The sequence below is a fragment of the Canariomyces notabilis genome (assembly GCF_033297395.1).
Source record: "Canariomyces notabilis strain CBS 508.74 unplaced genomic scaffold N656scaffold_4, whole genome shotgun sequence".
NCBI lineage: Eukaryota > Fungi > Ascomycota > Sordariomycetes > Sordariales > Chaetomiaceae > Canariomyces > Canariomyces notabilis.
Genome location: NW_027041826.1, coordinates 1,291,160 through 1,318,992, shown reverse-complemented (window position 1 = coordinate 1,318,992; position 27,833 = coordinate 1,291,160). Strand labels below are relative to the sequence as shown.

At 53.8% G+C, this 27,833-nt stretch overlaps 12 protein-coding genes across 12 annotated transcripts; 5 read left to right on the top strand and 7 right to left on the bottom strand.

The window, feature by feature from the left end:
• Positions 1-592: 592 nt before the first annotated feature.
• Positions 593-5,938, bottom strand: N656DRAFT_499323 (uncharacterized protein). Its single transcript, XM_064809846.1, has 9 exons — positions 5,798-5,938; positions 4,891-5,737; positions 3,844-4,837; positions 3,541-3,771; positions 3,246-3,492; positions 2,888-3,192; positions 2,327-2,829; positions 1,565-2,253; positions 593-1,508 (listed from the first exon to the last, which is right to left on the bottom strand). Exons 1-9 carry the CDS (start codon positions 5,831-5,833, stop codon positions 792-794), a joined length of 4,569 nt encoding a protein of 1,522 aa, XP_064672938.1. The 5' UTR covers positions 5,834-5,938; the 3' UTR covers positions 593-791.
• A 568-nt stretch (positions 5,939-6,506) lies between these two features.
• N656DRAFT_787890 (Tim17-domain-containing protein) lies at positions 6,507-7,277 on the top strand (the record flags this gene model as incomplete). The annotated part of the gene is made up of 2 exons (XM_064816648.1): positions 6,507-7,151; positions 7,215-7,277. The coding sequence occupies 2 exons, from the start codon at positions 6,507-6,509 to the stop codon at positions 7,275-7,277; spliced, it is 708 nt and encodes a 235-aa protein (XP_064672937.1).
• A 1,196-nt stretch (positions 7,278-8,473) lies between these two features.
• Positions 8,474-9,518, top strand: N656DRAFT_776480 (uncharacterized protein). The gene is made up of 2 exons (XM_064814643.1): positions 8,474-9,094; positions 9,162-9,518. Exons 1-2 carry the CDS (start codon positions 8,645-8,647, stop codon positions 9,411-9,413), a joined length of 702 nt encoding a protein of 233 aa, XP_064672936.1. The 5' UTR covers positions 8,474-8,644; the 3' UTR covers positions 9,414-9,518.
• Positions 9,519-11,893: 2,375 nt separating this feature from the next.
• N656DRAFT_704498 (uncharacterized protein) lies at positions 11,894-12,208 on the top strand (the record flags this gene model as incomplete). Its single annotated transcript, XM_064811184.1, has 1 exon — positions 11,894-12,208. One exon carries the CDS (start codon positions 11,894-11,896, stop codon positions 12,206-12,208), a length of 315 nt encoding a protein of 104 aa, XP_064672935.1.
• Positions 12,209-12,893: 685 nt separating this feature from the next.
• Positions 12,894-13,718, top strand: N656DRAFT_796035 (CoaE-domain-containing protein; the record flags this gene model as incomplete). The annotated part of the gene is made up of 1 exon (XM_064817486.1): positions 12,894-13,718. The coding sequence occupies one exon, from the start codon at positions 12,894-12,896 to the stop codon at positions 13,716-13,718; it is 825 nt and encodes a 274-aa protein (XP_064672934.1).
• Positions 13,719-14,077: 359 nt separating this feature from the next.
• N656DRAFT_498912 (uncharacterized protein) lies at positions 14,078-16,895 on the top strand. Its single transcript, XM_064809843.1, has one exon. The coding sequence runs from the start codon at positions 14,202-14,204 to the stop codon at positions 16,620-16,622; it is 2,421 nt and encodes an 806-aa protein (XP_064672933.1). The 5' UTR covers positions 14,078-14,201; the 3' UTR covers positions 16,623-16,895.
• A 669-nt stretch (positions 16,896-17,564) lies between these two features.
• Positions 17,565-18,901, bottom strand: N656DRAFT_703552 (uncharacterized protein; the record flags this gene model as incomplete). The annotated part of the gene is made up of 2 exons (XM_064811104.1): positions 17,565-17,849; positions 17,912-18,901. 2 exons carry the CDS (start codon positions 18,899-18,901, stop codon positions 17,565-17,567), a joined length of 1,275 nt encoding a protein of 424 aa, XP_064672932.1.
• A 1,591-nt stretch (positions 18,902-20,492) lies between these two features.
• On the bottom strand, positions 20,493-22,925 carry N656DRAFT_819728 (cytochrome P450 3A13). Its single transcript, XM_064818407.1, has 6 exons — positions 22,226-22,925; positions 22,132-22,162; positions 21,919-22,066; positions 21,680-21,805; positions 20,985-21,624; positions 20,493-20,931 (listed from the first exon to the last, which is right to left on the bottom strand). The coding sequence occupies exons 1-6, from the start codon at positions 22,546-22,548 to the stop codon at positions 20,751-20,753; spliced, it is 1,449 nt and encodes a 482-aa protein (XP_064672931.1). The 5' UTR covers positions 22,549-22,925; the 3' UTR covers positions 20,493-20,750.
• Positions 22,842-23,115, bottom strand: N656DRAFT_704035 (uncharacterized protein; the record flags this gene model as incomplete). Its single annotated transcript, XM_064811143.1, has 2 exons — positions 22,842-23,026; positions 23,085-23,115. The coding sequence occupies 2 exons, from the start codon at positions 23,113-23,115 to the stop codon at positions 22,842-22,844; spliced, it is 216 nt and encodes a 71-aa protein (XP_064672930.1).
• Positions 23,116-23,510: 395 nt separating this feature from the next.
• Positions 23,511-24,926, bottom strand: N656DRAFT_776475 (DUF1749-domain-containing protein). Its single transcript, XM_064814642.1, has one exon. It carries the CDS (start codon positions 24,661-24,663, stop codon positions 23,926-23,928), a length of 738 nt encoding a protein of 245 aa, XP_064672929.1. The 5' UTR covers positions 24,664-24,926; the 3' UTR covers positions 23,511-23,925.
• A 183-nt stretch (positions 24,927-25,109) lies between these two features.
• Positions 25,110-26,029, bottom strand: N656DRAFT_704124 (uncharacterized protein; the record flags this gene model as incomplete). The annotated part of the gene is made up of 2 exons (XM_064811157.1): positions 25,110-25,807; positions 25,876-26,029. Coding segments are annotated over 2 exons (852 nt in total), but the record flags the coding sequence as incomplete, so codon positions are not given.
• A 135-nt stretch (positions 26,030-26,164) lies between these two features.
• On the bottom strand, positions 26,165-27,286 carry N656DRAFT_703708 (uncharacterized protein; the record flags this gene model as incomplete). Its single annotated transcript, XM_064811115.1, has 1 exon — positions 26,165-27,286. The coding sequence occupies one exon, from the start codon at positions 27,284-27,286 to the stop codon at positions 26,165-26,167; it is 1,122 nt and encodes a 373-aa protein (XP_064672927.1).
• Positions 27,287-27,833: the final 547 nt, after the last annotated feature.

The window sequence follows — 27,833 nt, the reverse complement described above, 5'->3', positions numbered from 1 at the left end:
TGAGCGCAAAGGGCAATATCAGAAGAGACACGTTGCTCTCTAACTTGGACTTTTCGCCTCTGCCACAGCGCACAGAGAACAGGAAAGTGGAGGTGAACCGAGGGGAGGCAAGTGAGGGGGCCGAAGACAAGCGGGGGCGCATCCAGGAGCGACCCACATGCTGCGGCAGGCGGGCGGACAGCCGATCGCCCGGAGGCAGCCGACTGCCGAGCAACTTGCTTCCCCTGGACGTGCAGTGGCTTGCCACGTCGTTTATGCGCCACACCAAGATTTCTCTTTGCCATATCTCTCGCCCAAGGTCTAACGTTAAGCCATCGCAATCCAAATCCTCTGTTGTTATCTGTTTTACATATATTTGTCCCTTGAGCAATTCCCGTATGCCTGCGAAGGTCATGTATTATTCATTAGCAGGTCCGTTCAAAGTTCGTTAGCTTTTCTCCTATCCATGGTTCCAGACTCCATGAGGCTGGTGCGATGGAGCCAACAAGAGCCTACCGCGCAGTTAGGTGGAGTCGGGCAACCTGCAGTAAGTGAGCTGGTGAGGTACGTATGTACCTTATGCGCAGTACAAATTGCCCTTGCTCCAATACAAGTTCTGCGCTTTCAACGGCTTTGCAGCCTGCAGGTGGAAGATCCACTGCAGACCTGGCCGCCAAACATGGCCCGATAACACTCGGGAATTCCGGAGGCAGGTGTGTGCAGGACACATTCCCCCTTGTCCACCAATTCAAAAAGGGGCTCCAGTTGATCAACGAGAATCAGGGTCATGCCATGTCCCCTAATGTCGGGCGTCAACATCTCGCCATATCCAACAGAGATCCATGAATCTTCCTAGTCTCTCCCAGCGCCACAAATTCCTTCAGGAGCCCCATAATCCCACCGCCCTTTCCGAATTTGGCCACCGTCACAGCACAGAGAAGGACGCGAGCGCACACCGCGAACACATGTTGGTCAGACGTCCAGCCAAGTGGACCGTCTTCCTTCTGCGTAAGCCCAACGAGGTAGCTTAGACCCGCTTCCACCCAACGGCTTAGACAGTCAAATGCCGGCTGATTGTCCGAGGGATTGAGCATCTCGTAGGCCCGTTGCCATCTCCTGGTCTCCCTAACCTCGTCAATGAAGAGGTTCTGCTCCTCGGCGGCGAACAAGGAGTCGTCAAAGTCCAGCGCCTTGCGGAATTGGTCTTCGGCGGGAGTCAGGAGAAGCGGCTCTGCATACGGCTGCCCGGCCATCCTGCAGACGGCGCGTGCTTTGAACTCTTCAGTGTCTCCAAAGTGTTCCCAAAGCCATTGTACAAGGCCGTCGCCTGCCGTTGAAGCCTCGGCGTAGGTACCTGTGACCCCGGAAGCAGCGCACGCGGCAACCTGTCTGATCTCGTCGTCGTCATCGACAAGGCCGTCGTATAGTGCCGAGAGAGCTGGAAGATACTTGCCGTCCCAGTGATCGGTTTTCTGGCCCGTGAAGAAAGACTGAAGCGCCAGTATTGCCGCATATCTTGTGTCAAAAGGCTGGCCGAGTTGGTTAGCCAAGCGTCTCCGAAGCAAGTCATGAATGCGTAACCCACGTTATCCACGTCCAAGCACTCGCTCATCATGTCTCCCCAACTTCGTGATCTGTGATCGAGATCCAAGACACTGCCAGAATCGCAGGAGACGAACACAGCCATCATTGCCCCGCTTGTTTCCACTACCGCCCCTGACAGAGCAGGATTGATGTCTCCGTTCTGTAGTCGTGCCCATAAACGATCCAGTCGTTGAGGGCTGGGCAGTCCCGCAACGTTGCCACAGGAAAGGGCACTATCCATCAGCGATCGGAGGTTCAGCAGTGCCTGGGCTCGGATTTCTGGTATCGTTGAAACTTCACAGACCTCCAGATAGAGGTTGAAGAGTCCAGGTCGGTCATTGGCGCTGCCAGTCTGTCCCCACGCTTGTGGAATCACCTCAAGCATCCTGCTTGCTGTGTTGACGTCGCTCTCCAGCGTCTTCAGTAACCCGGTCCTCAGCCCATCCAGATCACCACGTGCCGCAGAATCGTAGATCAACCTCAGCGCTAATTGCATGTTTAGTAAAGCCGAAGCTGCAGTTCCCGGTTCTGCTTGGATGACCGGTAAGTCTTCGGTGACTTGTTGATGACATCCCAATCTGGAGAGTAAATTCATTATCTCGAAGTATGCCGCTTTGAGTTCTGCGCAACGCTCGAATAGCGCTTGCCTTGTACCAAGTTGTTTGGGGAGTGATTGAATCGACGTTAAATCTACGGACGTGTAACCCGCTTATTAGCAGCCGCTTAAGATGTAAATTCTTGATCTGGAACTGTCTGCACTCACCAGACCTGACATCAGCGCCCAAGTCCGCTTTCCGTTCGATGATAAACCTCAACGTTAGCAGGATCCCATGGAGCCTGTTTGTGCTGTTGCCGGATTCATCAAGAAGCCTTCCGATTTCTCCGGCCCAATCTTCCTGAATAAGGAAGGAACACAAGGTCCTCGCGGCTATCTCTCGAACATGCCAGATGCGGCTGCCAAGGTATCCTTCAATACGCTTCCGCAACTCGTCCCGGTGCTCCTCAGGGGGGCCGGCACGTCGGATGATGTCCAGCGCAGGAAAAACTGCCTCGGCTGCGGCGGAACCTGCTGCTTGGTCCAAAGTGGCATCCGCTGATTGCAGCAGACCGAGAATGACCCCCGGCAACGTCGGATATTTGTTGTAGGATATGCGGACCGAATGACCATCCCACCCGGATTCGATGGTTGCTTTGCTTTCACCTGTGCCGAGCAGGCAATCGATAAGACTTCTAAGCAGAAGAAGGCCACAGTTCCGTATTGCCCACCTAAATCAGGTTAGAGAAGTGAAGCACCGCAGCGGAATAGAAGTTTTTTCCCACTTACACTTCGGATTGTAGGCTGTTTGCTGCCAGGAAGAGCGTCCTGGCCAGGTAGGCTTCAGCCTTCTTACTCAAGAGCGAGCTCCTGAAAATCTCCCGTAGGGAATTGAGAGCGTGGACTTGAGGGAGGTTCGACCCGTCAGTCTCCGAGACACGGACGTGCTTTTTGCCAATTTCTTCGAGAGTCCCGTACACTTCGTCGAAGGATGGTGACTGCGCATTTGCCGATAGAACCGCTGCGATGAGAGAGGGGATTCCCGCGGAGCGGCGTGTTGTCGAGGCTTGCGTCAAGATGCAGTTGATTGCCCCCTAGATACAGTCGGTGCATGCACTTTGCACAAACGGGGTTTGGCCAATCTTACCTGGTACCATCCACGAAGCAGGCTCTCCGACTCGACGGTATTCGGAAATATGCTCCTCAGGTGCTGGGTAAGTTGACAGCAGGTTGTGAACGTATGAGACACTGTGGAAAAAGCACCACGATGCCGCAGATTGGCAAGTTGTTCAAAAGTCAAGTAGCCTGTATCCCTGAATACGTCGAATGGCGGAAACGGAACGCCTGGTGCATTCTTGAGTCGCAATGAACTCATCATCAAACGCAAAACATTGCTTGAGGTGGTTAGCCGATGTCCCCACGCTTATGGAAGGTCACCGTACCTGGATTCATGAACCGCCCGGAAGCTGAAGCTCAGAAGATCCTTAGTATCTAATCCCTCAATGTCTTCCAACTCCCCCGGTAGATGCCCCTCCGGGGAGTCATCGCAAAGAACATGTTTCACAGTCAGCCATATGCGCTTGGAGCAGGCGAAAACCTTGCGCTGGAGCTGCTGGAGAGCTTCCAGCTGGTGGGCAGGGTAAGTCCTTTTGGCTAGAACCTGCCAGACATGGCTGAAATGGAGCTATGTCAGTGACGGCCAGACAGAAGGATTTCTACCGTCTCTGAGCTCGGAAGAAACGCACCTTAAAGCCGCAAAATCTGCATGTACTGGGCTTTCGATGGCTGCATGTCCCAGGTCCCGCTCTGCTGTTGAAATCTTGTACTCGAGCCGTGTGAGAATGTCTGACAAGAGGGCAATCTGTGAGTCTTGGCTGGGTAGCCAACTGCACAGTAGACCCTGAGAACGAGCAGCGCCATCGCCGTGGTCAGCTCGCCCGGTTCGATCTGCCAACTTGCTAGCTCTGGTACAGAACTCTCGGAGCTCCCCGAGCAGAGTTTCAGAGGTTGGTTTGGGATCTCCGTCAGCTTCCACCGGTTTCGGTTGAAGCAACGTCAAGAGCACCGACGCGCTGTCTCTAACATCATCAAATGGGTCCAACAAGAGATTAAGGAGAAGCCGGATCCAAGTGTTGTCGGACGATATCGACTGGGCAATGTCTTCATCCACCGTATCATCCGTGACGCCTGCATGTTTCCCAGTCCTTATGACCAGCAGTGCGGCTTTCACGGCGGTAATGTGCCGCTGGTACGAGGCGGTAGGCAGAAGCTCGTGCTTCAGAAAATCCAGATACCATGCCAGAAAGGCTTCGTGGGTGTCAAGGACATGTCTTGCCTCGGAAGCATTCCTCAACCAAACCTCGGGACCAAGAGTGCTGTTCTTGCCATGCGAGCGAGCCCCAGCTCCAGGGGGTTGTTGGCTCTGCCTGCTGAGAGGCCCGGAGACATTCCTCTGAGCAACAGTAATGACATTCTTGACACGCTTGACCAGGTTCTTTGTATGGCCAAGTACCTCGTTACGGATCCTGGCGTCGTAGTCAGAGTGGAACGCTGCGAGGTGACTCTTTAGCAGGCTGAAAGAGACCTCAGAGAACGGTTTCGTTGTTGCCTGAGAGGAGACTAGCAATGAGAAGGCGCTGGACCTGACGGATACTGAAGGGTGTGCAAGGAGCCTGTTCAAGATGGACTCTTGTAGGGCAATGACGGCGGTCGACTTTTGAGGTAAGCCGCTTTCATTAGCTGCCAATGTGTCGCATCAGCATACGTCCTCTTCGGCGGCCCATTTCACTTACTAGGTTCCTCGACCAATCCGTACTTCTTCCCAAGTTCGAGCGTAGCTAATTGAAGCAAGAGGCTTTGGTCGGCTGATTCGTGATTGATCACTGTCAAAGGTTGGGCCCTATTGAAAAGTTCCAGAAGCAGCAGGGATGTATTCCTGTCTGTCTTAAAAGTGGGCGCTAGGACATAGTTCTTCATGTCTTCTAGGATGGCAGGATTTTGGACCAAAGCCTCCTGGAGCCAGTCCCGCCAAAGCTCGATAGTGAAGCCTTCCGATTCCGCTTTACCCAAACCCCGGAAAATGTGAACAAGGCACTTTCCAGCCAGTGGGCAGACATATGTAAGCTCCATCCACGAGAATAGCTGGGAGACAAATGATCTCCATATCGAGAGGCTGGGCAGAGCCGCCACTGCAGGTTCCACTTCTTTGTATATTAGCAAGATATCGTTGAGGTCAACCACCCGCTTGTTCAGCAAGTAGTCAAGGCACTGCAGTCCTGACTTCGTCAGCTGCCTCGAGGATTTCCGCGCCACGATGGAGATTAGGGTCTCCAAAATGTGCTCCTTCACGAGCCTGCCAGTCTCAGAATCCGGGTTCGAGGCCGCGGACATCACAAGCACATCCAGCACCAGCCGCAACGCACGGTGGGGGTCATGTTCGTACCACTCCAGGTAGAAGTGGAACAGCTCCCTTGAGAGAGACTCAGTGAAGGCCCATCGCTTCAAGGCGTCGTCGCTCGACTTGGCACACTGTTGGACAAAGCTGCAGAGCTTGACGCAAGCATGACCATTCCCATGATACTGTCGCGACTGCGAGGCTTCCCGCAGCAGCTTCTGGAAGAGCTCTTGAGCAGTCCTGCCCTGTCTTAGTTGAGTCCAAGGGTGATTTTGGTGATTTTGGCCAGGTAGTTAAAGACGTACCGGGACCGAGACTCTTCCGGTTGCGACATTAGCCATCTGGTGATTGTGTTTGCACTCTCAAAATCCTCGATGCCAGCTCCAGCAACCAGCGCAATTGGTGTGTCTGAGTGTTCCATGCTTTTGGCAATCGCAATCGGCCAACCTCAAAGAGTTGAGAGGGTGCTGCTACCTAGCCCAACCCAAGTGAAAACAAGGGAATACGAAGAACTGGAGAGGTTTCCAAGCTGAGAAAAAAACATAGGTCCATTCAATCAGCCAGACTTTCCGAGAAACCCACCTGTAACAAGAAGCCGCGTTGTCTAGACTGCCACTTAGTTGCAGGGTATTGAGATAGGGATTGAGAAAGAAGCTTGTGATTTTTTTTGGTACCTTCGTACTCATCAGCACATGTCCGGCGTCGGTGCTTCACCTCGCTCACCTTGCGCCAGATCAGGCTAGGCCTAAGGTGAAGTTGTGGAGCACCGCACAGACCAACCCTCCTTGTCCCGTAAATTTTTTTTGACGTCTGTTTTAACGTTCGTTATCAAGAATCAAGATCGCAGACTGGCTCGCGCCCTCAGCCCAGCCGCTTGTCCAAACCAGCAGAGCAACAGTGTGGTAGTTATCTTCGACTGAACACTTACCCACCGACATCACACGGCACCCACTTGATCCAGTTCTATCCTCGATCGCATTGCCTTCCTGATTCAGTTGATCTCATTTCTCCAACATGTCCATTTGGGATGCCTTGACTGGACGCAAGTCGTCATCCCAGACGTCGTCGCCGAGACCACCGGCTGCGCCGACAACAACCGCCTCGTCCTTTTCTTCATCTCCCTTCGATCCTACGTCCGTCCAAGGCGTCGATCAGTTTCTAGGCAGCTCCTCCTTCGCCGACCCTACACAACTACATCCTCTCGCAGGGCTGAACAAGGACACGCTCGATTACATAACCCTTGAAGAGTCTGCGCTCTCCGAGCTGCCGGGCTCCCAATCCGTACTGCCATCCCGTGGCTTCACCGATGACTTGTGCTATGGCACTGGCACCACATACTTGTTAGGCCTGTCGATAGGCGGCGCGTGGGGCTTGCAGGAGGGTCTGAGAAAGTCGGTCAACCAGCCGCCAAAGTTACGACTGAACTCGGTGCTCAACTCCGTCACCCGAAGAGGCCCGTTCCTGGGTAACTCAGCCGGCGTGGTTGCCATCTGTTACAACCTCATAAATTCCTACATCGGATATCTCAGGGGAAAGAACGATGCCGCCAACTCCATCCTCGCTGGCGCGCTTAGCGGCATGCTGTTCAAGAGCACAAGGGGGTTGCGGCCGATGATGATTTCGGGAGGCATTGTAGCGTCCATTGCCGGACTCTGGGCGGTATGTCTTTACCGATTCCTTCATTCTCTTTTTCCGCCTATCGTGCCTCTAACTTCCATACAGATTGTCCGGCGGTCAGCCTTTCCTATCCCGGAACCCAAGGCTGAGGCTCATGCGATGCTGTGAAACAAAATAGCTGGTATTCGCTGCGATATCGCGTTTTATCTTCTCACTTAATATACAGAGAACAGCACTCTTTCACAAAGCTGATTTGTGGATTCATGACCTTAAGGGGTCATCTTGTACGAGACTCGGCCAGGATTGGTAGGACGGGTATGCATAGCGCACGGTATCTCTCCTCCCATGGAAATTTGTATATTAGCGGCTTATGGTGATATAGAGTGCCCCGGTTGGGCGTGTAAAGCATATGGAAGAGGTTGGCCATCAAGAATGCGACTGTCGAATCTGCTTGGCAGGCCCTGGGTTGCACTCCCTGAGACATTCTGCTGGAGTAGGGTCTGGGAATTGGAACTGATTCTCGACGCGCATGTGAGGTTCTTGGTATTCGGTGCCTGGGCGCTAGAAACTTGGGGCTGCTACTCACAGGCAGCAAAACATATCGATATTCCGACATCAGGTTCTTTTGATTTCCCTTTCCCTTTCTCTTTCCGCCCTTCCCTCGGTTGCTTGGTGGGCCCGTTCCAATAGCCCAAAACCCTTTGAAGCACGCCTAGGTTGTTTACCAATCTTTATATCCTTGGCATGGCAGTAACGCTGCTTCCTTCATGCGGATTCACCATCTCTTGGAATATTTGGCCTGCTTTCCATTCGACCCTGGTCTCACGATAACATCAACATCCCACCGGTCCAGAATTTACCAAAGTGCTAGCATCTACTCTTGTTCCTTGGAGCGATCGGTGTCTATAAATACCAGCTCTGATTCCATTATCGATGCATTTATTAGATCAGCCAGGTTCAGCGTCAGGTATTGTTTTTGTTTAGTGTCTCTCACGGCCACAAAACTCCCTAGGCGAGCGCACACCGGCCATGGCGGGCTTGCCATGTGAGCCTTCGGCGGGATCGACACCCCTCACGATCGAGCAAATACGGGATGAGTTCGTCTTGCAGCGAGTGAACCGCTGGAAGTCGAAGCAAGAACCGGTACCCCGCAATGAGCTACCGACACACATGGGCCCGTTATGCTACGGCTGGGAGATAGATCGAGGCGGACATCTGGGATGCATCATCCCTGACGGCACAAGGGGGCATGTATTTGTCCGTTACAATGATGATACGAAAGGGCTTCCCGCCGATCTCCTGGGACGTATCCAGAAGCTTGAAGCATGGGCGGCCGATCGACGTTGCCGCCCACTCTTGCTACAAGTTAAGAGACTTTTAGACGAGGAGGTTCAACAATACTCTTTGGGTTACTCTGAGGACGGGAGCACGATTCAGCTCGATTTCCTGGGCAAGGCAAGCATTACATGAAGACCACGGCCGGATTCGTGCTGAGCGTCTATACATAGGTTCGGTTGGTTGCCCAGTGGCGTCTCATGGAAGAGGGACTTGATGCCCTGCGGTCCGACGATCCCCGCAAGCGAGCATTCAGGTTGGCCATCGCAACCGTGACGGAATATGGGGGTGTCGAGATGAAGTGGAAGTACCCTGGCTGGGGATGTACTGAAGAGGACATAAGCCAGATACTAGACGATTCCTCGCCGGCTTTATTCGATCCTGAAACTGCTTTTGCTAGGCATGTTCAGGAGCTTAAGCGCATTATTGATCCCCCAGACGTCTTCAACGAAGCCCAGTCCATGATCAAGAAACTGGAGTCTCAAGAGCCTGTACAGGATGAGGCGCCATGGTCATACTTCCTCTGTGACAGTGCTGGGGATAATCGGCGGATGGAAGACCGGCAATGGACACCTCTGAGGAAGCCTAGCGACTTCGGGACAATGAAGCACTTGGCCAAGCAGCAAAAGAAGGTTCCGGTACTTTTAAGAGTACGTCGTTCCCTGTTCAGCTTCTCCCATCGGAGCTGTCCTCGTAGCTGACAGCCATAATCAACAGCCGTGGCAATTACGCCTTTACCTCGTCTGGCGCCAGATCCGTCAGTTGCAGGAGCGACAAACGCAGTACCACACCGAGCTCTACAACATAGCACTCGAGGCGGATCCGATTGCCAAGGCCTTTTTCGATGATATTGGTGATAACACAGTATCCCCTTGGGATTACTTGCGCTGCTCAGAGTGCGGTCAACCCTTCGATAGGACATCAGCGAACTGGAGTGAGGACTGTAGCTGCAGATCTAGAAACGCCTGATAGTCGTCGTGTAACCGCTGGAGAGGTTTGTTGTCGTTAGGACAGGAAGGCACCCAACAGTGACCGGTCTGTTGCATTGGATGCATCGCATCTACAAGACTTGGGAGGTCTAGCGATTGGGGAGCAGTGTTTATTTATACAGTATGTGACAATCAAATCATTGTTGGAATCCAGCAGCTTCAAGTCCTCTATATCCTTGATCATGTTGGCCTACCAGCTGCGAATAGGTAAGATAAGCAGCTGCCGGTCGACTCCTGATGTCTTCCAAGCAGAAAAGGCAAGGTACTTCTTCGAGAGCAATGGCTCACTGTTAGTGCAGCCAAATTTTTACGTGTAAAATCATCCTCTCGACTACCGCTCTTAACAGATTTCCGGCTGGCGCTGGTGTACCCAACGTACCTCCTTGTCTTTGTCATATCGCCCCTGGTCTTTCCCATCTTGCTTTTCTACACACTGTCACAGCTTGGTTTAAACCCCACACTAAACGTGGCCAATGGAATATTGATTACTGCTTGTATCTTGATGCTTTGGCTCGTGTCGCATAGCAAAGAAGCCTGTAGCATGTATCTGAGTGGAAGGATGGTATCCATATGTAACACAGACATCATGGTTCGAACGTCTAATAAGGAATGCAGAACAAGCTGCTTTGTATCCATAGGAGATATTCGAACTCAGTATGGATCCTACCTTAGGTATCCAAGATCCATGGTATGGAATGGCTGAGATTCGCTGCTCTTCCAGAGCTCATTGGGGTTTCTAGGTACCATGTGCGATTTCCCACTTGGAATTGGATGCGCTCAACACACAATATGAGTAGCCAAAAAGATTGGCAGGCACACGGTCGATCAGCTACATATTCTTCGCAATCTGCAGGTGCTCCTGTTCTTTCCATATCCATCAGTTTTCGCCCGCCAACCTGATCTGTCCCGTCAACTAAGATTCGACGAAACAACCGTCAGACAGCGAACAGTGAAGCGAGGCTCAGCAAGATGTGTCTTCCTTGCTTTCCCTTTGCGAAAGCCCAGTACGAAAGGGGCAACCGTCAACGCTTCCGCCAGTACCAATATGTCTGGAACGGTCACGCGTGGATTCTCCGGGACACGGTAAGATGTTTCTTTCGAGCCTCCCGTCCCTATCTACCCGTCCTGCCTTCATGGGTGCGCATGGAAATCGCACGAAACCGGGTGAGCAGAGTCTCTGGTTTGTATTAGCGGGAGATGCCTCAGGCCTCATGCCTCATTCCTCATGCCTCGCTGAGCCACCTGGACTCAGAAGGCTCCTTCCCTGCGTCGACAAACCAAATCGTACCATTGCTGCCCCGCCGGCCTCAATTTCTCTCCAAGTCCTACCTGCCCTTTTATCTTGACGTCCAGCTACAATTTGGACCGAGGACCTCAGCTGCAATCAGCACAGTAGGGGTTCGACGCCGTCGACGGTGACTCACCCTAAGTTCACATCTGAAATCACCTGCCGCAAATTAACCATACCTCGACCTTCACCACCACGACTTTCACACGCACACACGCACAAATTCTCTAGCCAGGACCTGAAGAAGAGAACCGACCTTCATACCTGGGATCGTCTGCTTTGAACCATCCGTTCTTCCCCAATAACAATCACCAAGACCTCTCCGAACAAGGCGACTTTCTCCAGATCAAACCTGTCCTGAATTAATCAGCCTTGCGACGGGGACCATTTGTCGCGAAAGCGACTCGACATCTTTTCGCATATCTCGTCATCGATCGCTTCTCAAAACATTTCAGGCAGCTCCAGTCACGGAGCTCTTCCCCAGCACCTTGCCGGCATCGAGTCGTCCATCTGGTTCTTCTGGTGCCTTGAATCGTTTCCGCCGCTCGCCGCCAAAAACAACCTTCCCAGAAACTACCACCGCGCGAACACGTTCTCCACAGGCAGCAAATCAACTGACATGGCGGCTCAACAAATTCCTCAGGCCAAGAAGCCTGATCCGCCCCCAGCACCTCCTCCGCCTCCTCCACCGCCGCCTGCTATCCCGCCGGTCTTGAATCCCTATGGCGTCCATTTCCAGCCCCCGGTTCCGGCCACTGATATGGGTCCCATGGTTCATCACTATGTGCCACGCTATGATAATGGCATTCCGAATGCTGGCCCCGAGATGTGCTACCCTGTCCAGCAGGCGCCCGTCGCTATGGTTAGTTTTGACCGAAGACGCTAAATCCAATGAGGCTGGGCGGTCGCTGCGACCTGCAATATGCAATCTTGATCTTGTTTCACGCTTCCACCTATCAGTTATCAGCGCTACCCAGATTGCTAACCGATTTTGTCCCCAGGCAACTCCTATGCAGCCATTGCAACCCGTCGGCATGGTGCCAGTGGCCGCACCAATGACGGCTCCCATCAATCCGATCGTGATGCAGCAGCCGGTCGTACCTCCGATGGTCATCCAGGGCGGCCCCATGCCTCCTTGCCCCGCTGCTCCGGGCCAGCCATTCATGCTGCAGATGCCTGCCCAGCCAGGTAACATCCATCCAGTGCCTGGTTTGCCTGTCCAGCCGCCAGTCCACGTTGAGCCAGCCTTGGGGGTCGGCTTGACGCCCAGCGAAACTGTAGCTCAGAATGTCCGAATCGCCCAGAATAACCGATGCAATGAGCCACAGGATTTTGTTCCCGCTGATCCCGACCCCCACCGTCTATACTGGCTCCGAGAGCTCAATGGACATTGGGCAATCTTTTCTCGTCGCCAGATCGACCGCCTCAATGCGCGGTGGTACCGCACTGACCAGGGAGCCTTCTATGCCGTTCGACTTTCAGACTAAAGCTGAACTCGGACCAAGTGGCGACTTCGGTTAGTCCATGGGATCGCGACTGCTGCCTACTTCCAGATCATTGCTGACTGAGGCCTTCCAAGCGATAGCATAACGGATTTCACCTGGGGAATTTCTTCCATTATCCGCACGACTGGCGCATGGGTTCTTATCGGTTTGTTTTCTTCGGGCCCTCGGAATCTGGGAGAGGCCAGGGTTTACTTCGTGCTCATGATGGGGAACCTGAAGAGTAGTGGCGCAAACATCTTGCATGGCGGATGGTGATGGCAATCGGGTTTATGGACGGTACATAGCGAGATCGTTTAGCCATTGAGACTTCCTCTTCATCTTGTGAGTACTGCGTCACATTTGTGAAGGTTGACAATGTCAGAACAATGCGATATCTGAAATGACGGGAGGTTACCAAAGATGGACGAGGCTGAAAACTAAAGTTCACATGCAGGCACAACCCCTGCTCTCCCCATTAACGTTCTCTTGGCATTCGGGAGATCGGCAGGATCCAGCGCGATCATTGGACAGCGGCGCCCAGCATACACGAGAGCTTGGCAGCCCCAACTGTCTGACTCGACATCAACTTTGACCTCTGAGATGAACCTGCTGAATTGACCATATACACTTATTTACACAGGGATTACAACACCAAACCCATAGGCAGGGCAACAGCGCCGACCACAAAATGCTCGTCATCGGCCTCACAGGGTCCATCGCCACGGGCAAATCAACCGTCTCGGCCCTGCTCTCCCAGCCCCCCTATTCGCTCCCCGTCATAGACGCCGACCTGCTCGCGCGCAAGGTCGTCGAGCCCGGAACACCAGGCTACCGCGCCATCGTCGAGTACTTTGGCCCTTCTACCCCGGACCTTCTCGTCCCCGCTGGGCCGGACATGCCCCTCTCAGGCCCGTCCGGCCACGGCCGCCCCCTCAACCGCCCTGCGCTCGGCCGCCGCGTGTTTGGTGATGACGAGCAGCGCAGACGCGACCGCGCCGTGCTCAACTCCATCGTCCATCCCGCCGTCAGGCGCGAGATGCTCAAGGCCGTCGTGGGCAACTACCTGAGGGGTTGCAGGGCGGTCGTGCTGGACGTGCCGCTCCTGTTCGAGAGCGCGCTGGACCGCTTCTGTGGCGCCGTCCTCGTCGTTGCGGTCAAAGACCCCGCGGTGCAAATGGCCCGGCTGCGGGCCAGGGATCCGCACCTGACCGCCGAGGACGCCGAGAACAGAGTGCGCAGCCAGGGGGACGTGCGGGATAAGGCTCGGCGGTGCGAGGCTAGGGGGAGAGGGAGGGGTGTGGTGGTGTGGAATGATGGCGGCAAGGAGGAGTTGCGGGCTGAGGTTGGCAGGGTCATGCGGGAGCTGGACAGGTACAGTCCCAAGTGGTGGAGTTGGTTTCTCTGGGCGTGCCCCCCGGCGGCGGTGCTGCTGGGTGTTTGGAACTACTGGAGGAATCTGAGGATCAATAAGGCCTGGGCACAGCAGGAGTTGAGGGAGAGGGCAAAGCTGTGAGTCTGGAGGGGTTGAGATGGCACCGGTTTCTGCGGTTGCTCGGCCGGTGGTGAAGATAAACAAAGCACCTCCATCACCAGTTACGGGGCGCCGAGGAACCGCTTCACATCTGCGCACGACTTAGGGCACAACCCAGCCCTCGGCGAGCACGCTTCTTCTTTCTCAGTTTCTTTCTTCCCACAATACCAATGGCCACCTGCTACTCGGGATTTCTTCCTGCTCTTCATCCAGCTCATGCTGTTTCAATCGCAATTCTTTACTCTTGACCTGCAAGATTCCTTCCATTCCATTCCAACATCATCCCGATCCATCTGATCCTCTTGGCGGAGATTTGCACCAACCTCATGGTCGCTGAGCCGTATATACCTCAGTCTTCCCGTTTCTTCTCCAGCTAAGAGCGCTTCATCCACATCTCAGGCCGATCCGGATCATTCAACACATCCAATTGATATTTCAAACTCGTTGATTCGCCCATCTCTCGCCATGCCTCCCAGTACTTTGTTCGAATGGGTGGTCGGACAGAAAGTGCCCAAAAAGAAGCAATCCTCAAGGCGCGACCTCATCAATGTCGAACTCGCTACCGACGATGAAGATGAGACCAACATCGTCACAGTAACCTACCCACGCGAGCTTCACTCCAAGAAGAAAAACGAAGAGAGCACAGTATCCAAGCCCGACAATGGCCCAAAAGGCAAGAAAGTCAGCTTCGAGGACAAGCCGCTCAAGTCTGCTTTGAAGAAACCTACCCCTTCGTCCCCGGAGGAAGCCTCATCTGAGCCTGGGAGCGAAGAGTCTGAAACGGAGAGTAGTGCTGTCGAGAGCAGCGACGACTCCGAGCCTCAGCCTCGGAAACGCATCAAGAAAACGAAGGCAAAGAGAAAGAAAAAGAGACTGGCGAAATCGAAGAGATGTGGCAAAAAGACAAGTAACAACTCTGACTCAGATTCCGACTCGGACTCAGAGTCAAGCTCAGATGGGAGTTCGCACAAGGACTGCTCTTGTGTATGCTGTACCGAAGGGAAATTGCTGCTGGTAAAAGCAGTCAAAGTGGCTGCCAAGTGCAAGGATGTGTCGCCAGAGCGAAAAGACAAGGAGAGCAAGAAGAAAAAGAAGAAGTGCAAGAAACAGAAGAAAAGGAAGTCTGCCAAGGATGCCGCCAAGAAGAGAGCTAAGAAACCGGCCGAGAGTGAGACGGATACGGATACTGACACCGAAGCAACTGCGGATAGCAGTGACACGGCTGCGGACAACACTGACACAAGCGCGGAAGACACCGGGTCGACTGGGGTTGAAGACTCGTCTGGAGCTGAGTCGGGTGATGAGTCGTCAGCGCCCGAGACTGATGAGGAGGCTAAGCCAGAGCCGCCTGCGAAGAACAAGAAAAACAACAAAAAGAAGAGTAAGAAAGATGGGAAGGGAGCGAGCAGTGGCAACTCGGATGCCAAAAGTGAAGGACAGCCCAAGAACGATAAGGGCCAAGATGGTGATGCAGCATCTAACAAGAATGGAAAGAAATCCAACGACGGAGCTAATCACGAAGCCAATGGTACATCGAAGGATGAGACCAAAGGAAAGGAGGGCAAGCCCGACTCCAAAACGAATGGGGAGACGTCGAAAGATGGCAATGCAGCGGTCAATGAGACCTCGTCCAAGAAGAACGACTCCGGCAATGGATCGAGAAAGGACTCGCCAAGAGACTTTGGAGCACGTCATCCACAGAAAATCATGTCTCCACGGGAGCGGCTTCTCCAGTTGGAGCACGTGGTCGAAGATCCCAGACACGACCCTCCTCCCAACTCCTATTTCGACAAGGACCGTGGAGTCTGTCGCGTCTATCACGGGCCCTACTGGGGAGGACCGTATGGCCCCCCTAATCCCATCGCTGGACCACATTACCCGATACACCCTGGTCCGCCTGCTCTGCCTTTCAATCCGTATCCGCCGCCGGCCTTCTTGCCACCTCACCAGAGGGCAACCGGACCGCCGGTGACAGGCTATCCACCGTACCCAACCTGGGAAGGCCCTTCGCATCACCACGTGCCGTTTCCAACTCCGAACAATCGCCAGCCAGCGCCGGCTCGTTCTGGCAGTCAAGCGCAAACACCAAAAACACCGAAAGCTGCAGTCCCGGGGGTCCCTGCCAATTCCAAGGAAGGAGACCCTCTTGCCGGCTTTTCCCTCACCCCGCTCAAGGGCTCTTGGAACGGCGGGCAACAGACAGAGGTCAAAGAGAACGAAAAGGCCAAGGACGGAAACACGACAAGCAACAGTAACCGTCCCTGGTCCAACTTCAAATCTGCCAAAGGAACCGGCATCAAGTGGAACTCGCCCGGACCGAGCGGCTGGGTGAGGGAAGGGGGCACCAAGGATAAGAACGAAAGCGACCAGAACAATGCGGGCAACGACACCAACTTCTGGGACAACACCAACAACTGGGACAACAACAATAACTGGGACAACAACAATAACGGGGACAACAACAATAACCCCACCCCTTCATCGCCGGCGCACCTTTGGCAACAAAACCCCTCCCTCAAGGACGGAACAGGCCGCTCCCGTTCCAAGCACAGCAGATCCAGCAGACGCGCAACCGTCACCGATACGGTCGAGGCCAATGATAATAATCAACATACCGAAGAAACCGCTCAGCATACCACTCATCCAGAGATGATGCCCGGAAGCTGGTGTAATGGGGCTGACGGCAACGATAACAACAATGACAATAATAACAACAACAACAACAACAACAATGATTACGACAACGGAAACTGGGATTGGGGCAACAACGAAAACAACGACAACACCGGAGACAATACCAACAACAACAACAACGAGGACACCAACTGGGGAACAGCAGCCACCGACTGGGCCGATCCGTCCGCCGCTCAAAGTGGCACGTGGTAGGCACGCTCGGTACCACTTTCTGCGCGGCAGAGGCCGACGACGGGGTTCGCAATTGCGGGACGGAAAGAAAGAGGATCCTTCTTCATGGAATGCGCGGTGGTGGCGGCTGGTCTTTTGGCCTGGCTTTGGCTTTGGGATGGTGAGCATCATCATCGGTAGGGTTGCCTGATGGACGGATGATTGCCTACCGGGAGGGTGACCAGAGCGACTAGACTAGGCTTGCCTGCTAATTTCATCGCTCGGCATGGGCGAGAGGACAGGATCGGGCGTGGAAAACTTGGCCGGCTGAATCTGTCATCCTGACAGACTGCGGGTGGCACTAGGGAGAAGATAACAGAATTCGGGTTAGGCGAGTGAGTTCGCAGCTTTGTATGGTTGAGCACCAAGATAGTGTAATGCATCCCTGGACCAGTCGGTCGAGAAGCACCTTCTTCTCGCCGACAAGTCCGGCAGAGACCAAATTCAGAAGACATTTCATCGTCGTCTTGATTTCCTAGAAATCAAGAAATCAGGTTGGAAAAAGTGCGTAACACACACAGGTTCACTAGTAGATCTTATTAGAAGGCAGGCACTTGGTGATTGCTGTCTCAAGCTTGACATCATTACAACATCGAATGGCGATTGAGACTGGCAGAGGCTGAGAACAAATTGCAAGCGGTTAAACGCTGCACTTGATCGAGTAGCATGCGAACAATCCTCCATGCAACATCAGAAACCATACTAGCATACACGCGGGCAATAAAGCCCCTTTTCTGTAGACCATCCATGCTGGCGGGGAGGGGAAAGAACGTCATGATCGAAGCAGTTGAATGAGGGGCGATGCTCGGCTTTTCCCGTATGAAAACCAGAGACAGACTGCGTCCGGAACAATAGCAACCTGAGAGCCATGCCTTCAACTAGGCAACCTCGCACTACTAACGGCACTGCAATTCTGCCCGAGTCTTACTCAGACTCCTCCTCCGACTCCTCTTCGGCCTCAGCAAGCCACTTGAGGAAGGGCTCGGCAGCCTTGCGGACCTTCTTAGAAGTGGACAGGTCGACATACTTCTTGGAAGCCTTAGAACCCCACTTGGTCACAACCTCCTCGGAGATGAGGTCATGGTGGTAGTACAGCTGCAGGATCTTGACAATCTTGTCGTACATTTCCGGGTGGTCCTTGCCGAGCTGGCCGATCAGACGCTCGGTGCCACCGAGGAGGGCCTTCTCGTGGCGCTCGGACGAGACAATCTAGCGAACAGCAAGTTAGTTCCTTGTATCAATATCGGAGGGGTGAACAATCCGTAACGTACCCTCTTGAGCATGGGGGCACGCTTGCTGATCTGGGCGCAAATGTTCTCGTCGAAAATGGTCTGCACAAGAACCAGAACAGTGCGATGCTTGGACTCAATGCCCAGCTCCTTTGCCTTGATGTAGATATCAACGTCGTCAACGTTGTCGATGCCATCCTTGGTCTCAGCCTGCTCCTGGATCCAGGTGCCCAACTGATCGTAGACGGTGTTTCCACCGCCCTCGCCCTCCTCATCCTCATCGTCTCCGTTCAGAACGAGCTTCTGCTTAAACTCGCCAGGAAGCTGCTGCTGACGAGCCTTGACAGCTTCGGCACTCATGTCCACAGCCCATTCGTCGTCCTTGACCTCAACCGCCTTGGTCTCAAGAACCTGAGCCTCAGTCTTGATCTTGCGGGTCAGGGCATCGTCATCACTCTCGATGCCCTTGTCGCCAATGGGGGAGGCCTGGTCAGAAGCGTCGTCGCCTCCAGAGCCATTTTCCTTGTCGCCCTTGCCGTTCTGCTTGGCCCTGCGGGCAGCCTTGCGTTCGGCCTTGTCCTTTTTGGTCTTCTTGGGGACGTTCTTGAGGATGAAGCCGCTGAGCTTCAGGCGCAGGTCAACTTCGGTACGCTGACCACACGCCTTGCAGTCGAGCAGGATGCGACCATCCTTGATCTCAACGGCGGTCTCTGGGTTCTTGCACTTCTTGCAGAGAACAAACTTGCCAATGAAGCCGTCCAACAGTTCTTGAAGCTTGCTAGCCTCATGGGCGCCGTTGATAATCCAGCGATCATCCGGGGGGTCAATGTTGGTCTGGGCGCCAAGCTCAAAGCCAAAGTACTTGATGAGGTAGGCACCAGGACGAGCCAAGGATTGGGCGACACCGCTTAGGTTGACAACAACGGTCTTGATGCCGTTGCCCTTGCCCTCAATCTTGGTCTGCAGACGCTCCATCTTGTAGCGATAGAAAGGGTCGCTGACATCGCGACGGACGTTGACGAGAGCAGCCATTTTGGCGGTTTTGGCGATTGAAACTGGAAGACTCTGGTTGAGGCGAGTTTGAAACGAGGTCTTGATTCTGATCTGGAGAAGATGCTAGTACCGCAGACTTTCCAGGCGGGGTGTGGATGGGCTTGTTGCGAGGATTCTTCGAAGGGCGAAACGAGCCGGGCCGTCAGTAGGAAGCGGGAGGCGGGGTTGACATAGGGTAGAACTGATGACAATCGGAGGCATGCATTAACGCTGAAAGACGACGACGCGAGGTCCTTCAACCGTCAGATTTGATGTTAGGACTACAAGGTTTCCGCTCTATGCGGAACGGATGCAACCCGAGCGGAGGAGAGTGTCGAAAGACGGAGTGTCGGTCGTGCTGATACATAAACAACGCTTTGCTGCGTATCGGCCTTGGGTGTTGTATCTTGCTGTCTGTGAAGACGGGAGCTTTGTCGGAAAGGAGGAAGCGGATTTGAACCACGGTGGATCAGAGGGTGCAAGGTTTTCCTTTGCCTCTTGTGGTTTGTTCAGGATTTGAATCTGGCGAGAAGCCCGAGCTGATGGCTAATTGCCCAGTTGAGGACAAGATGGTTGAAACTTGCAGCGATACAAACGCGGTCAAAGATGTATGATAGCGCCTTGGAATTCCGAAGGCGACGGAGTTGGGAACGGGCTAGTTTAAAAGTTGAAGAAATGTGGGTGATGGAAGAAAGTTTTCTTGGTGCAGGTGGGAAAAAGGTTTGAGAAATCCGGAGTTCAGCAGTTTGGTGGAGAAATCGGGATCGGGCACAGACACTGATTGTGGCTAGGACCCTGAGGCAGCCATGCTAACGTTCGCACATGCGCCCTGTTGCCTCCCCGATACGGATAAAGAGGTAACGTTCAACGCTAAGTGCAAGAATATTCAAGATTTGAAACTTCGAAACTATTTACCTTTCCGTAATGTCAGACTTATGATACCTTTTGTAAGTACATGTATGTACATTTTCAATTGCATTATTCGGAGCATGATAACTTAGTGATTATGCATCTTTTAGGCCTTACCGTTGTGTTCCAGCTCATCTTGAAGAGTACGCGATACAGAAACGGTACTGCTGTGTATGAACGTACAGTAATTTACCTTGCGGAACTCTGGGCGGAGTTGAGCAAATCGAAAGTTTGCCTCCACGCGCTGTCTGACTCGCCTACAGAGTACTCCGTACTGCGCCCCGTCTTTAACTCTTTTCGTCTTGTCATTCCGTTGTTCCCGATGGTTGCATGCGGCAAAGCAATCCACAGGACTTCTTTGCCCGCCGGTCACCCCTTGATCTGTTCATTGTGCTTATACATATTGTGCGCAGCTGTGGGCGGCAAGACAATGCTACCATTGTGCGAAGTCAGTGTGGCGCTCTGAGCCAGTCGAGGCTGCCCAATGAACCCATGTGCCCAGTCTAGAACGCCCAACTTGAACCCGAAACAAAATCGTCGACCCCACCAAACGCCCGGGGTGGGGCTTTTGCTAGTTTCTTTCTGTAACGTTATATCGATGTTGTTTTCTTACGCCTCAAGTGGTTGACGTTCCTGCACCCACTTAGCCCAATCTTCTACCGCCATTCATTAATAAGTTCCGGCTTTCCCTTGATTTACGAATCAGACATTTTTCTCGAGATGTTCTTTGTGCTAAGAGAACGTAGTGTCTCTTTCAGAAAGGGGTTGACTCGGGTTACTGTGCAGTACAGGCGGAGAGTTGCACGGAAATCGTGGCACCAAGGCTTCTCTGACTGACAAAAATGCCTTGGCCTTGCCTCGATGCCATATACACGCAACGAAACTGACTAAACGCAAATGGTTTGCATTCTGTGGAAGCAGCGCAGGACCAGACACTGTTTTATTTCCCATTCGCCGGTTCGAGCGGGACAAATCGAAGACGGCATTTCTGAGCCTGTGGCCGCGACGAGATCAACTGATCTGACATCTCAAGGTCGATGGGCTTCATGGTAGCGTCTGGGAGCGTGGTGAACCTGGAGTAGACGGACTGAAGCAGCATCTTCATCTCGGCGAGTGCCAGGCTGTGCCGCGTCTCATTAGCAAGAACTCTAGGCTTGTGGCATAGTTAACGTACTGCTTGCCCACACAGCCCCTGCCACCGGTCGCAAAAGCAAAGAAAAGCCTTTTCCTCTCAGCATCGCCTTTCGGCTCCAGCCATCGATCGGGCTTGAACGCATCTGGATCCGGGAACACGCTTCGATCGACCCGGTGCACCGAATAGGCTTGACAACTGACTTCTGTCCCCTCCGGCAGGTAGAAGGTGTCGATGGTTCGTCCCCCAGAAGGGACATGGCGGGGGAGAGACATTGGAATAGCCGGAAAACACCTAAGGCCTTCCATGACCACGGCGTCGAGGAACGGAAGCTTGTCGAAGCTGGCCGTTGGGTTGGCTCGAAGCTCCTGCTGGAGTTTCCTCTGGTAATGCATCGAAGCCGGCTGTGAGAGCTCCCACATTAGAAAGCATAGCGCATCGCCCGTCGTGTCGATACCGGCTACCATGTGGTCGAGGCACTCGGCGGCAATATCCAGCTGATCCAGCTGGGAGCTTGATCCGTGGAGACGATCAAGGAGCGTGAAGGGTGCCGCACCCGTCTTGGCACTCGTGTCTAGGACAAAGGAATCGGCCAGAGGAGTTTCCCTGGGCTTTGCAAACAGGGACAGGATCTGTCCGAATACCTTATGTATTGTCGGCCAGTAGTATGCCACCAACCGGTCTGAAGCATGGTTAGGCACAAAACCAGAGCACAAGTGGACATTGATCCGACTTACTCTGAAGGCTGTCGTCGAATGTTACCTCGCGCATGACGGCTTCGTCATGGGCATCCAACAGCGAGTTGGTTCCGTATGGATGGAATAAATGGTGAGTAACGCAGTCAAAAGCGTATGCATGCAGGTCTAGGATGCAGGGTCAGGGGCAAACGCAGTCTTCGAAGTCGGGCAGCCTGGAAGACACTTACATATCTAGACCGCCCCGTCAGCTTGTTATCATATGGATGAGTACGGAGGACATACATAAAGGTCAAGGCTTCCGCCCACAGACTCATAGCATCTCATGACGAAATTAGTTGCGCGCTCGGCGATGCCGTTGAGTGACTGCGGCCGGACAATGTTGGTGTTGGCATAACGGTCTGCGATGACACGTTTTCTCTTTGCATGCTGGCAGCGAAGTCATTGTCAGATAACGAAAGGGGCTGGCGACTTCAGATCTCAGGCCATCTCACATCGTCCTTGTTCAGGGTCGTAAACATGGTCCTGCCGGACGGAGTCAGCCGTGTGCAACTCATCGCAGGAATGTATATGCGGGAACTGTTATACCTTTTCCCATATACTTTGAAAAGATCATAGAAGTTGGTCTTATCATAACCGCTGCCCCCGGAGCAATAGATTTCCTTGACAGCGGTCGCTGAGGCGAAGGCGACTTCGTCAGGGGCAATGCGAACTGCCTGGCCGTACTCCAAGTGCAAGCGATGAATGTATCGCGTTCTGTTGGCCCTGAATTCGTGCCATTTCAGGACCAAGGAAGTGAATTTGGCGTACCATGGTCCCGGAATCTTGTTGAGCGGCGAGGCGAGGGATGTCCTGAGAGTATGGACGGCAATGAAGAGAAGGGAGAAGCCGATGAGCAGTAGGGACATCATAGTGTAATGATGGTAAAGGCGGGTTTAGCTCTCATACCCGAGATTTGGTTCACAAGATGGTCCGGCAGTGTCATTGATAGGTCAGAGATGGGTATTGTGCAATGGGCATGACTGGTTGCATCGGAGGGTACCGGCACAAGGCCAGTACAGGGGTGCACGGGCCGGCAATCGGCATCCTTCCCAACATCGGATGGCCGGGCCCACAGTAATCTCGGGTCATCAATCTTCGATACTCCGTACACATGCCAAATATTTGTACGACATAATCGCCCGTCAGACACACCCGTGGCTGACTACTGTTTGTTTCCGCCAGTCCATCCCTTCAGCCACGACGGCATCCCCAGCTGCATCTTGGCCTGCGGCGGATAAGACCGGCCGTTGACCTCCACCTTGGGCTCGCAGGTGCACCACTCCTCTTCGGGAACGTTGGCAAAGACGGAGGGGACGTGGCTGCCGCAGCCACGCCAAGCCTGCTTGGCTGTGAAGATGTTAGATGCCTTTGCGCCTTACAGCGTTGGACCCTTGGAGATACTCACAGCAAGTAGGACAGGTGGTACCAAAGCACATGATCAAAAATCCAACGACGTTCTTCTGTGGGGAGATGAAGCCGATGATTGAGGGACCGTCTTCAAGCCTCTTGACTGGATACTGGAGTAGAAGCTCTTTGTCGAGTGAACCGGTCGGATTGGAAGCGAGAGCTGGGCGAATAAATAACCAGCGTAGATGGAAACCAGGGATGAATGCCCCTCGATCTGGGTACCAAAATGCATCCTGCCAAAGGGTCGCCGAAGTTCCCAAGATTCAAGATGCCCCATCATCAAATCGCCGATCGTGGTGTGTGGTGGGGCAACCTCCTCGCCGGAGTGCAGCGGGGACCACTCCCTCGGGCGCCACTGTAATCTATACCTGTAATTTCAGGTTCCCGGAAAATGTTCGTAATATTCTGGTGTTCCCCGAAGCCCCGGATAACGAAGCACCTCCCTTGACGTGATCAAAATTCAGAAACCATATGATGCAAGTTGCCTCTTATTAACTCCGCCCAGAAAAGCTGCTACCCGTCTTGAAAGCCACTGTTGCGCGGTGGCATCCTCGACGCGATGGTTCGCTCCAGGGATCGGGCCGCTGAGGTCGCTGGCAATGCCAGGTTTGCAGAAGCGCTTCCATCGGTCCACGAGCCCGGCGACGTCAATATCCTTGGGCACCCATTCATCCTTCTCTGACGGCAAGATCAGCACCGGCTGGCTTAGCTTGCCCCAGATGGCTTCGACCTTCTCATCTGACAGGTCCGAAGAGAAGTAATCATCGTCGCCCCTGGTCAGACCGTCAGTTATCAGCAATACCGCCTCCAAAACCGACATCAAGAATAACACAAAGCCCTCACCCGACCCCAGCAAGGGAGATCCATCGGTACGCCGTCATCGGCACCTTTTTCCACCCAGCCGGCATCTTTTCCGTCGGTATCACATCGGTGGCCCGTCCCTGCCTGACCATTTCCTCCGCCGTCTCTAGACAAGCCTTGACCTCGGCGGGGTCCTCGGCCATGGCAATAGCCTGGCGATCGGACACGGGGCCCTGCAGGATCAGCCCATCCACCCTCACCGAGGCCTTCATCTCCTCCTCGGCATCGCCCCGAAACTCAGCCAAGAACCGCGTCGCATACTCCATGCAGTCCTGACAGCCGGTGGAATGGCCCATGATGACTACCTTCTTCTTCCCGAGCGTCACGCGCAGGTAGCGCACCAAGTCGGCCAGCTCACGGGCGTCCTGGGCGAGCGAGGCGTGCCCAAATGCTGAGAAGGCGCTTGACAGCCGCGCTTCGAAAACGGAGTAACGGGACGACAGCGGCAGTAACGCCGAGCCGAAGAGGTGGGTTGCGAGCGTGCGCACGTAGGGGATTGTGTGCGGCCCGTCGCCCAGGCCGCCTACGAATATCAGCGCATTCTCTGCGCGTGGTAGGGTGTTCCAATTGCTGTTGCTAATGGCATCGGCTGGCAGGTGTTCGTAGGTCTGTATAGGGCGCTGCTGCTCCGGGGACTGATGGGCCGATGAGGAGATGGAGGGAAGGTAGGAGTGGACAAGGACTGGGTACGGTGCGGGAGGGTTGTAGGAAGACATTCTCTTGCAAGCTGCAGCTATCTTGGCTCGAGCTTGGATATGGATGGATGAATGGTGGCTGGGATGGAGAGGTAAGTATGTATGTACTCCGTAAGTGATGGATTCGGAAGTTGGCTGGCAGTTCAGATGAATCGAATGGTAAGACGGCTTGTCGATTAATTCAGGGTTAGGGGTAGCCTCGAGATAAATTCCCTCGAGGCACCCGTCTCTTCCAACAAAGACCACCACAACAACACACAATACACTATCGCCTTGCACAACCCTTTGACTCTCGCTGGACGCCACCATTATTTTTTTTTTTTTGGTATCAGCAGCAAATGAGGTATGGTGGTAAAGGTGGTGGTAAAAACGGTCGACAAGAACAACAAACTCATCAACTTGCATTCTTGGGAAGGACTGGAGTGATGCAGATTCTAACCACTGCTTAGCTGCGCGCCCGCTTATTATCAGCAGGTCACGTAGGCAGTGATGATTTGCAAGGTCACAAAGTCTAGCTTCACCAACACCGGTCCCGAGGTGCGAGAGTTGCCGGAGCCACCGGAAAGAGCCCTCTCAGCATGCGCATCCCGCCCCGGCGTTTCCTTCCGATCTACCACTTCGGCTACGTCCGCCCTGCCCACCAGCACGAAGGCCGAATACTCATTACTGCCGTTCCTCGCCACCGGTCGCATGACCATGGCCGCATCGCAGCCCCAGAACCGCACTATCACGTCGCCGACTTTTGCCGGGGCCGGGACGAGGCCGATGAGATGGCTTGTGCCAAGGCAAATACTCGGTCCCTTAGCTCGGTTGTTGCTCTTCCCGTTCTCGGCTTCCGCCCATAACTTGTTGTATTCTGCAGCATACATCTGGTCAAGTGTGTTGGGTTTGTACTCACCCGCGCTTTTCCGAGCCGTGACCTTTTGGTTTCGGACTTCTCGTATTCTTTCCAGATCTTTCTCCCCGAAGGCCATAATCTTTGCTGTGTATTCTTCATTGATCCACCGCAAACGTTCCAAGTCAGCTGCGCTTTGACAGTGGCGCTGCCAGCAATCCAGCCAGTCCTCGTGTGCCTCGAACGAAGCTGCGAGGGATGTGCACTCTGGTCCTATCTCCAGGATCTCGCCGGCAAGGTAACCTATGACTTTGAGTGTGGGATTACTATCTACGGGCTTTAACTTTGTTAGTTTAGTAGCCGAGAATCTCAACAGTGAGTTGACAGAACAAGGAGACTTGCCTTGACGGAAGTCAGGAGGCCCACCTCTGCCTCGACCATTTGGCCTAAAGCCTCCTGGACGACCCCCGCTGTTCTCACAATGCTTATTCGTCTCTCGTTTGGGAGGAGAGGGTTTTGCGGCTCTCGATCTGGGCTTTCCGCCCCAGCTATGATCCACCGATCAGTTCTCCGTGGTCGAACGAAGACAAACTTAACGACATCTTCCCAAATCCGGCTGAACGAGTGCGAGTAATCGATGCTGAAGGATCCCTTGCCTCTGCGCTCAGACTCTGGAACAATTTCCGGCTAATTCCCCGGCACAGCACCGCTACCATCAGGGGTGGCACCCTCTCCCGAGTCCCCCTCGGCGTGTTTTGAGCGCGGGCGGACGTCAATTGCCAGTCCTAGCAGGGCGAAGACTCTGTCTCTCAGCTCAGTGCATGCCTGCTTAGAAAAGGCTTCGACCAGAAACTCAAGAGTCATGCGCTCGGTGTGTCTTGCGCCTCTAGTGTCAAGAAGGCGGATCATGGCTGCAGCGGCCCCTTCATTTTCATGGTGTTGAGCAGGACTTCTTAAAAGCATTTGCGGCGGCAATCCTGGCTTGTTTGCGGTTTTGAGGGTCTCCCACTGACGCAGTCCTTCGTATGACCAGGCCTTGGACCCGTACAGGAAAATCAGGGCTCGGGGAAGGCACGCTTCTTGAACGATCCACAACCGCGTCCAGTACGAACTCTGGGCAACGCGAACAAAAGTGCTCTGATCCGGCTCCAATGAACAGCACGGCTCAAACCCTCTGCTCAGGGATTCGGCGAGATGCCGGCTCTGGCCAGTCTTCCAATCCATTGCCATGCAACGGAATAGGTCTGGTTGGCTCTCATGATAGCCCTTAGCTCCGAGCCACACTACCACCTTTGCGGCCCGCATGTAGATGAAAGACATGAGTGCGACTTGGGCGTTGCGCTCCTCGATATTTCCTTGGTCTATGCAAACAGCGTCGACCCAGACTGCCAGTGGGTGAGTCGGGGACCGCAAGTGCAACAGAGCGAGATGGAGGTTGTGATGGATAGGGAATTCCCGGCCATTGACACTAACCGGGGCAGTGTGTGACATCGTTACTGTCCGAGCCCTTGGCAGTACCTGATTGTCCGGAGCCAGGGACGCCCTAGTGGAAGCGTTTGGAGGTGTCCGAGTCCGTCCCTCATGAACGGGCGTTACGGGTGGCACTACAGGAAGCCGCGCATTATCTGGATATGAGATGCCCCAAGTGTAGGACAGTGCTACATATCTAGGTTTGCTTCCAAACGTGGTGGGCGTGAGGGTGCACACAAGAGGGTCGTAGAAGTCTCCAGGTTCCACTGAAAGAATGCGGATCGAGTCGGCTTCGACGGGAAGTGGAGGATACACGAAAGGGTTTCCAGCAGCCGACATTGCAGCTGCCACATTTGAGACCCTTTGACTCTCCCAATATGAGAGGAGGGGAAGCAAAGGGAGAAACGGCGTGATCTTGAAAGTCACAAGCAGCAGTGTTACTCAAAATCTTATCAACAAATTGTCATCCTATGCCATCTACCCGGGTTGGGTTGTGGCTCTCAGCTTCCCTCTCCATAGTCCATACATACATACAACCCTCGGATTATGTAGGCCTGGCATAGTGTCACGAATTAACCAACAGCAGGCCGCATGGCGGAAGACTACATGCGGAGGGCAGGGAGCCCCGAGCCAATCATTTAGAAACATCAGGCAGACCAATCAAGGCAAGGCTGAAGTGCTATGACGCCTAGGCGGACGAGCGCCTCGCAGCATGCAAAATGCTCGAGGTGATTGAAGATATAGCACGACGAGCAGGCAAGTGCTCGAGAGTGCTCGGGACACGAGCACAGGCGATCAACAGAACCGAACATAGTATATAGTCACTCTTTAGGGAGGACCTTCAGAAGGTTCTCCAGTAAGCAATGCAAGCAGTTGTCTTTACTAC

Bases quoted from the DNA above. Each gene is read 5' to 3' on its own strand.
- N656DRAFT_776475 (XM_064814642.1), bottom strand. From the start codon at position 24,663: ATGTCTTCCTACAACCCTCCCGCACCGTACCCAGTCCTTGTCCACTCC.
- N656DRAFT_819728 (XM_064818407.1), bottom strand. From the start codon at position 22,548: ATGATGTCCCTACTGCTCATCGGCTTCTCCCTTCTCTTCATTGCCGTC. The intron at 22,067-22,131 runs GTGAGATGGCCT...CTTCGCTGCCAG, and splicing joins CGACCCTGAACAAGGACGAT to CATGCAAAGAGAAAACGTGT. The intron at 21,806-21,918 runs GTCCTCCGTACT...CCTGCATCCTAG, and splicing joins AAGCCTTGACCTTTATGTAT to ACCTGCATGCATACGCTTTT.
- N656DRAFT_499323 (XM_064809846.1), bottom strand. From the start codon at position 5,833: ATGGCTAATGTCGCAACCGGAAGAGTCTCGGTCCCG. The intron at 5,738-5,797 runs GTACGTCTTTAA...CAACTAAGACAG, and splicing joins CCGGAAGAGTCTCGGTCCCG to GGCAGGACTGCTCAAGAGCT. The intron at 2,254-2,326 runs GTGAGTGCAGAC...ACACGTCCGTAG, and splicing joins GGGCGCTGATGTCAGGTCTG to ATTTAACGTCGATTCAATCA.
- N656DRAFT_498912 (XM_064809843.1), top strand. From the start codon at position 14,202: ATGCCTCCCAGTACTTTGTTCGAATGGGTGGTCGGACAGAAAGTGCCC.
- N656DRAFT_776480 (XM_064814643.1), top strand. From the start codon at position 8,645: ATGGAAGAGGGACTTGATGCCCTGCGGTCCGACGATCCCCGCAAGCGA. The intron at 9,095-9,161 runs GTACGTCGTTCC...CATAATCAACAG, and splicing joins AGGTTCCGGTACTTTTAAGA to CCGTGGCAATTACGCCTTTA.